General features: G+C 44.3%; 1 protein-coding gene across 1 annotated transcript; it reads left to right on the top strand.

Annotated features, from left to right (window-relative positions):
• The first annotated feature begins 6,541 nt into the window (after window positions 1-6,541).
• On the top strand, window positions 6,542-8,411 carry TMEM121B (transmembrane protein 121B). Its single transcript, XM_036761370.1, has one exon. It carries the CDS (start codon window positions 6,542-6,544, stop codon window positions 8,315-8,317), a length of 1,776 nt encoding a protein of 591 aa, XP_036617265.1. The 3' UTR covers window positions 8,318-8,411.
• The last annotated feature ends 751 nt before the right edge of the window (window positions 8,412-9,162 follow it).

Here is a 9,162-nt window from a genome sequence, read left to right as displayed (position 1 = left end):
TCATATTTGTTTTTTTCTTTGTTGTTGTTGCTCAGTTGTTTCAATCATGTCTGACTCTTTGTGACCCCATTTGGGGTTTTCTTAACAAAGATAAAAGAGTGTTTTGTCATTTCCTTCTCCAGCTTATTTTACAGATAGGAAACTGAGGCAAGAAAGGTTAAGTGACTTGCTCAGGGTCATACAATAACTGGCTGGGGCCAGATTTGAACTCAGTTAGATGAGTCTCCCTGACTCCAAGCCCAGTGCTCTATCCACTGTGCCATCTAGCTACCCCTGTTTTTTTTTTCTTAGACTAGAATAATATTCCATGACATGACATTCATATACCACAATGTGTATAATTGTCCTCCAATTGATAGGCACATACCTTGTTTCTAGTTCTTTGTTATCATAAAAAGTGCTGTAATGAGTAGTTTATGTATATAGGACCTCTCTCTGTTTTTTTTTACCTCCTCAGGATATGTTTGGCAGTGTGATATCTGGGTCAAAGGGTAAAGAACAGTTTAGAACTTTATAGAACTTTAGCTACATAATTCCAAATTGGTACCCAGAACTGGTTCCAACAGAATTAGGAATAACCAATCTTTGGGAGAGGTCCATGACCTAAAGCAAATAATACTGTGTGTCTCTTACTCCTCTCCCTCCATATATATTTTGATACCTGTTTTGTCTGGTAAGGGGAAAAAATAAGGTTAATTGCATATGTGAGGTTCAAGTATTTTTCTGTACCTCCACATCTTCCTGAGTACCTAATCACCTGGTTTTTCTTCCCTCAAGTTATGAGGCTAGGGTGATTGCTCTAATTCACTAAATCCTGGCCTCATTTTTCTCTGGCCTCCAGTCATTGAAATGCTTCATGTGAGAGCCTTTGCTAATGAGACTCAGGACCACCGAGAGATGTCTTGAATCTTTGGGAACTTGAGGCATGTGACGGTCTGCTCCAATGGAGAACCACTAAAGACTGGGAACCAAATACATACTCATTTTGTCCTCTCCATTGCTTTTGATATTGTCAACAACTCCCCTCTTCCTTCTTCAGCTTTTGTGACACTGCTCTTTCTTGGTTCTTTCCCAACTTGATTGCTCTTTCTCAGTCTCATTTGCTAGACCGTCATGCAAGTCCTGCTCCCAAAGTGTGGGTATACCCAGGTGATCTGTCCTGGAGAAGAAAGTTCGATATAGTCTGACATGCACTCCAGATTTGGGGAAAACAGACTTCAAAGAACTTTTCTGTTCTCTCTATATCCCCTTACAACTTATCTCACAGGTTTCTATGATTCCTTTATGTGGATGATGCTCTCTACTGAGTCCCAGTCCCACAGGGTATGACATTGATGTCTTAAAATCAACATATCCAAAATAGGACTCATTATCTGTATTTCATCCTTCTGGCATCTCCTTCCCCACCAAAACTGGCCTTCCTCAAAATTTCCCTCTTTTTATTCAGGGTACCATCATCTTTCCAGTCAACCTGGGATGAAACCTTGGAATCATCCTCCACTTTTCACTCTTCCTCATCACCCAAATCCAATCAATTTGTCTTATCTGTTCTACCTCCACAACATCTCTCCTGTCTTCCCCCTTGTCTCCACTCTCCAGGTACTATCATCCTAATTTAGGCCCCCATTGTCTTTTAGTCTACTCAGATAATATACTAGTTGGTTCCTAATCCATTCTCTATAAAGTTGCCATATAAATCTCCCTAAAGTACCAATCTGATTATCACTTCCTGGTAAGGCAATCAGACTTATCCCTGTTCTTCCCTTTTGGGATGCTAAGACTATAGAGTCTCCTCTTTGTTTGAATTGGTTGGAAACCTTTTGCTCTCTTTGTTTTGGAATATTTCTTAGCTATTTCTCAGCACTGAGGCAATCAGGAGTCATTGACTTGTATATGATGTGATACTGAGGATGGGGAACTTTCACACACCCAGCCTGGGTGAGGTGAGAGCCCTCAGGGCACCGAACAGGATATAATTGAGGGGAGCTTGGTGTTTGACTTTTGGGGCTCACTCATGGAAGGAGTGTTGAGACTCTGGGCAAGCCTTTGTAATTTCCCTCTGGCTTTGATAACCCAGACAAATATTGGTGCTTCTCTGGTAACTATGAATTGTAATTTGAATCAGACAATGTCTGTCTGTTGATGTTTGTAATTTCTGGTTGTATTTGCCTTGAAGTTCAGGGGGCTGATCTTTTCCCCCTGAACTAAGTGATTGATATATGTATGTTTAATTAAACTGAGATTGTTAACCCCTTAAAGTTGCTTTCCTTAGAAAAGCAGATCAAAGAACCTCTGTTAGCAGCCTTCTACGTGCTGGTTGTTGTTGGTTTTACACAGCTGCAGTAGCTGCTAGTAGTTGCAAGTGTTGCTACACTTCCCAACTCACGAATTTTCATGGGCTCCCTATCACATTTAGGATAAAATGCAAATTCCCTAGTTTGATGTTTAAAGCTAGATTTTCACAAATCTGGTTCTAGTCTACCTTGCAGTACTAATTTCCCATTGCTGCCCTTTACATTCAGTATTCCAGCCAAATTGGCCTGCTTTTGTTCCCTGAACTCAGCAACTTGTCTCTAGCTTGTCTGTAAACTGTTGCCTAGAATTGAACACAGTACTCTAGATGGAGTCTTATCAACGCACCCTCTGTATGAAGCCTCTCCTGATGCTGCTGGCGCTCTTTTCCCAAACTATCTTTTATTTAACTTATCTCTCTATCATCTATCTGTCTATATATTTGTTCTGCCAGGACTTGAAGTGAAACCCACTGGGCAATAGTTTGCATATTCAATTCTTTTCCATTTGGGGGGATGAGAATCGTGATATCTGCCTTTTTCCAGTCGTGCAGTATGTCCTTCATTCTCCATGACCTTTCATAAGTTATTTACAATGGCCCAGCAATTACATCTCCCTTTTTTTTTTCAATACCCAAGGATGAAGTTCATCTGGGACAGCACATTTGAATTCATCAAGGACAAATAGGTACTTTCTTACAATCTCCTAATTTGTCCTGGACATCAGCTTCCCATGAACATTTTTTTCCTATTATTTCCTGTACAAAGGTCAATGTCCTTGGAAGAAAAAATAAACAAAATAAGAATCAGGCATCTTTTTCTTTTCTGTGTTGTGATTTATCACCAAACAAAAAACTTTTTATTGTCCTCAAGCTTTCTTTGACAGCCTTGGTTCATTCTGAGGTTTAGTATTCTTTAGACTGTTCTTATTAATATCATGTCACACTTTTGTACTCATCCCGTTGCCTACCCTGGCTTCTATTTTCTGTACATGCACACACGCATATCTTTTAGAATCACAAGTTAATTGCTGAAATATCCTGTGTATCTACATCAGTTTCTTCAGAGAATTCTCCCTTTCCCTCCTCATTTGAATTGTTTTTACTTTCTGTCTTCAGAATTTTATTCTTGAGCATTTCCCATCCTTCTTGGGCTAACTATACCTGTAGAATTAGTCCATGTGATCTTACCTATCTTTTGAACTCTGAACTCTTTGAAATTTGCATTTACCAGATCTGGAATGCTTTTCAGACTATGTTCAACTTTCTTTTCCTTCTTTATCAAAAATCCTAGGAGAGGGGCAGCTAGGTGGCACAGTGAATAGAGTACTGGCCCTGGAGTCAGGAGGTAACCTGAGTTCAAATCAAGCCTCAGACACTTGACACACTTACTAGCTATGTGACCTTGAGTAAGTCACTTAACCCCAATTGTCCTGCCTTCCCCCCCTCCAAAAAAAAATTCTAGGAGAGAGTGCTCCTTTTCTTGCAGAGTTCTAGTCATTTTCATTCCAAGGCTAGATCAATTCACCGTGCTAACCTACCAGTGAGAGTCATATTTAGAACAGATTTTTTTCTGTTGATTCCTCAACTTTTTGAAGGATGAAATTATTATTAGTTCAAGTCAAGAAGTTGTTTAGCATTTTTGCTTTTTGGCAGAAAGAGGAAAAATTCCAGCAGATGTCTAGATAATTGAAGTCGCCTATTAATCTTATTGCATGTTTCTGTGCTAGTCTTTTTTAAGTTTCTTGAAATCATCATCTATTTCTCAGTGGTCAGTAGTAAAATCCAATGATAGAATTGCTTCTTTTTCTCTCCATTGATTTTCACCCAAATACTTTCCACAATGCTTCTATCATCTTGATCCTATATTTCTTCATATGAGCATACCTTCTTAATAAGTAATGTCCCTCTCCTTCCCCTGCCTTCTTTTAAATTCAGCATACTCGTCCACAGTCATATTCCTGTCATGTGTTTCATCTCTCCATGTCTTAGTATCCATGAGCTTAGCATTAATTTTTTTTCCCTTTCATTAGGATCCTTAGTACCTCTTTCTTAAACTTTGGACATTTGTTTATAGCCATGGTTCTTACTAGTGGCTCCTTTCTTGAATTTTGTCTTATGGACTTCTGAGACCCTGAAATACTATTCTTCATTCATTACTGTTACCATCTGTAGTATCTAGATTGAAGGCTTTCCCCCCTCCCTTTTATTTTAAAGCCCTTTTGATTAGACTTGCAAAACTCCAGGTAAATACTCCACCCCTGGCCATTTCTCTTTTTAGCTGTGGTCCAGAAATCCACATGCCATTCTCAGACATAGTCTTCTTAGCTATTCCTTCCCAAGTCAATTTTCTCTTCTGCAAACATTGCCTTTAATAGGCAGCAGCAGCAAGGAGCAAAACTTGTATCCCTGTAGTCTTCAGTTTCTTTCCCAATACTTCATAATATTTAGCAGTTGTTCCTTCTGGCTGTATCATTTCTTTCCATGTGAATCATAAGATTTTTAAGACTGGGAAGGTTCTCTGCTATTCCTTGGATAAATGCTCTGTGAAAACAATAGAACTCCATTGTTATCAGCTCATCTAATACTTGCCTCAGTACCACTGAACAGAAAGTTACCAACTCCATTTCTTTTTTTTCTGACACTTATTGGAAGCCAGTTGGCTTCCGTGAGTCTACCATTTTTTTTTGGAGGACAAAAATAGATACTTCCTCTTCAAAGCATCAAATTCCCTTCTCCTCGAAGAGCTTCAAATTTGTTTTTAAGCTTCTAGTGTACTTTTATATTTTTCCTTCCCTCCTCCTTCAGCAACATTCTTCCATTCTTCAAGTTCATGATATGGGTCCTTTACCTTCCATCACTTCAGATTTTTCCCCCATTGAAAACTTTTTTTTAAAGTAACATTTCATCATCCTTTATAATCTGGAAATATGTGACTTATATCCCTTCACCTCTTCTAAGAGGGAGACCTGCGTACTCTTAGAACATAGGTAGCAGTCTTTTGGCCATGGCTACTTACAAATATCATACACAATGTGAAATAATGCCAAATTTTCTACTTTCCAAACCGCTGAGATTTTTTAGGATTTGTGTTTATTCGTCACTTCCTAAACACTTGTTAAGACCATTACAACCTTTAAGTACCTCATAATAACTTGACCACACCCAACTTCTTTTCTTTCGTGCCAATCACATATTACTACATACTATATACTACTTCCTTTCCCTCTTATTTGTTATAACAACTTATTTTATGTACCAGATCATTTATTTGTTTATTTTGTTTGCTTGTTTTTTTATTTTACCAATTTGTTTTATTTGCCTTAGTTGAACTACTTTTTTCCTTGATGCCTTCTCTTCAGGTCATTTCTCCTTACCCTTGTTCCTTCTCTTGCATCTTTCTCCCACAGAAGCCAGAAGTAGGATCTCAACCTAGAGGTTTCCGTCCTCCAATATTTCCTCAATTTCTTCCAAATTTCTCAAAAAATTTCCTTTCCGAATTTAAGATCTGGCCTTTACAAGTCTAAATTCCTCTAAGTCTTCTTCATACTTTCTTATTCAGTAAAAGTCCTTTCTTCTTCCACAAAACCTTAGAAGTTGAAAGATCTAGTGGTTAATATTCTCTTTACAGCAGTATGGCCCTAGGTGAGTCACTTAACTTCTCACTGCCTCAGTTTCCTCAAATTTTCCTAGCACATAGTAGGTACCTCAAAAATGCTTTTTCTCTTCCCTTACTCCTTTCCAGTAGAGGGATTCAGCAGGTTTGCTAAGGACCTTGGGTCTCAGTGCCAGCTGCTCCAGTTCCTATCCTCACTGTTGTATTTCACCCTTTTTCTTCCCCAAGATAAATCCAGCAAATCAGGTTTATGATCCTCTTTCTTCACTATGTTATTTTGCTTCCTCACTGAATCCAGTCCTGGTTTCCTTGCCGCCTATCTTTCTTCTTCCCTTCCTCCTCTTCTCCCTCCCTTCCTGGGCTCTCTCTTTGCAAACACCCCCTCCACCGTCACCCCCGCCCATCACCGTCTGTCTTCAGTTCCCACTCTCTCCCACTCTCTGTCTCAGCTTGCCAGTCCCGCAGCTCTACTTTGGATCTTTTAGCCACCTGGTCCAGTTGCAAGACCTAGCAGCTGAGGAGGAGGAATCCGAGAAGATCGCCAGGGCTTCCCACGGCCGCCTCGCCACCCCCAGGGGTTGGCGGGGAAGGAGCAGCTGGGGAGCCCCCCCCCAGAAACACTCCTTCAGAAGACAATGCACTCAGCGCTCCGAAACCACAGTCCAGCCTCCTCTTCCTCCGGCTCCTTTCCACCGCCCCCCACCGCCTCGCAGCTGCAGCCGTTCTTTCTTCGCGGGGGCTCCTACCGCAGCTGCCGGAGGGGTTCTAAGGATAGCAGCACCAGCACCAGTACCAGCACCAGCAGGGGAGGAGGAAGGAGACGAGGCAGGAGAGGCGGCAGCTTCGGCGGCTCCCCAAGCAGCAGCACAGGAGTGGAGCGGGAAGACGAAGACGAAGACGAAGAGAGCATCAGTATTAGCAAACCCCTGGTGCCCGCCACAGATTCTGGCCCCCTGGAGCCCTCTGCTCAGGGAGGCGCTCATCTGATCGGTCACACCGCGTCTTCCTCCTGCTCTTCCTCAAAGTCCACATCCACCTCCTCTTGTAGTATGACCGCAGTGGATTTTGCTGGTGGAGGTGGAACGGGACCCATTGGAGGGCCAGGGGGCCGTTCTTCCGGGGGGCCCAGTGGGCCCAGCGGTGGCAGCGGCACCTCTTGCTGCTCCTGCTGCTGCTGCTGTTGCGGCCACTCATCCAGGGGCGCCTCCAGAGGTCGGCGAGGCTGTTGTGCTCCTACTTCTGAGTGCAAGTGGGGTTACCAGGCGCTGTCCGTGGTGCTGTTGCTGGCTCAAGGTGGGCTGCTAGACTTGTATCTCATCACTGTTACCGATCTGTACTGGTGCTCGTGGATTGCCACAGACCTGGTGGTCGTGGTTGGCTGGGCCATTTTTTTCGCTAAGAACAGCCGTGGCCGTAGAGGAGGAAGTGCCGCCGGCTCGCACAACCACTACCAGCACCACCACCACTCAGCACCCCCACCTCTCCATCTGCCTGCTCCTTCGGGCGCAGCTGTGGGAGCCGGTGCCGGAGGCAAAGTCCGGGGCCGCGGTGCTGGGGGCGGCCTGGGAGATGGTTTGGACTCTGTCGGGTCCGGGGGAGAATTCGCTTTTGCCTACTTGGCCTGGCTGATCTATTCCATTGCCTTCACGCCCAAGGTGATTTTGATACTTGGCACGTCCATCCTGGACCTCATCGAACTACGAGCTCCATTCGGTACCACAGGCTTTCGTATCACTATGGCGCTGTCTGCGCCCCTGCTCTACAGTTTGGTACGGGCCATTAGTGAGGCAGGAGCCCCTCTCGGATCGGCAGGACCCCTGCTCCTGCAACCTCAGCACCACCGAGCCGCTGGCTGCTTCCTGGGCACTTGTCTAGACTTACTGGACAGTTTCACCCTGGTGGAATTGATGCTAGAAGGCCGGGTACCTCTGCCTTCCCACCTTCGCTACCTGCTTATCTCTGTCTATTTCCTGACCCTCACTTCTCCAGTGCTCTGGCTTTATGAGCTCAACACCGCCACCCCCACAAGTGCCCCTTCCTGGGGGTCTGGGGCTGGGGGCTGTAGCAGGCTCCTGAGATTGCTGGCTGGCTGCTTGGTGGACGTGCCTTTGCTGGCCTTGCGCTGCCTTCTGGTGGTGAGCTACCAGCAGCCACTCTCAGTCTTCATGCTCAAGAACCTCTTTTTCCTCGGTTGCCGGGGATTGGAAGCCTTGGAGGGCTGCTGGGGCCAAGGGAATCTGGGTTCCCCTAACAGGATCCGAGGAGGTTATGGAGCCCCTCCCCCAGCGCCGCCCCCGTCGCCACCGCCGCCCACCCCTCAGGGAGGTTCTCAGTTGGGCCACTGCATCCCAGAAAATGACACGGGACCCCATGGCTACGTCAATACCCTGGTTGTCTCCTCCCAGAACTAAGGAAGGAGAATAATGTTCTCTTATATCTCTCTCATACCTTGACTTCTCATACTTCCCACCCATATTCCCATTTGTTCTTTCTACTTTTCCTTCATCTTGATCTGGTTCAGGTTTATTCTTAGGAAGGGACAACTGCTATACAAGGAAGGCTGTGGAAGTTGACCTTCCCACTACCATTCTTATCGTTCTCCTGTAAGAGTTGCTTTCTGGGGTGAGGGGCAGCAGATGGTGAAGAAAGTGGGTCCTTTTAATCTATTGCAAATTCATCTTTTCTTTTCCAGACTCAAGCCTCCAAAGGAACAGCTAACAAGCTGAAGATCTACTTCCCACTCTTGCTCCTCATCTCCCCCATCCCCACCAACAGACCTGATTTCTCACACAAACCATGTACATGTACAGTCATTATAGGGAAAGGTGAAACAGAGGGGAAATGATGGTGGAGGAAACTGAGCCTTGGCCAACTCAGTCCCTGGTCTTGATCTCAGAATTAGCAGTCCTCCCCAAATGAGGCCCTCTGTGCTATGGTTGGTGATAACCTATGCCCAAGCTGTGGTGTTGGGTCCAACCACTTTATTCTCTTCTCTTTCTCTGATGAACTTTTTGCAGGTAGAGACAGAGTTAGTTGTGCAGTACAAAGAGCACTGGCCTTGGAGTCAGATAACTCGAGTTTGAATCCTGGCACTGCCATTTACTGTCTGTAATACCTTGGGTAAGCTACTTAACCTTTCAGGCCTGTTTTCTCACTTGTAAAATGAAAAGTTGGGCCAGATGATTTCAAGAATCCCTTCCAGCTCTTGATTTTTATAAGTGATGGCTGTAGCACATATTAGTGAATGAATGTGTAT

Source organism: Trichosurus vulpecula, chromosome 5 (genome assembly GCF_011100635.1).
Source record: "Trichosurus vulpecula isolate mTriVul1 chromosome 5, mTriVul1.pri, whole genome shotgun sequence".
Classification (NCBI taxonomy): Eukaryota; Metazoa; Chordata; class Mammalia; order Diprotodontia; family Phalangeridae; genus Trichosurus; species Trichosurus vulpecula.
This window is presented reverse-complemented; position numbering and strand designations above follow the sequence as displayed.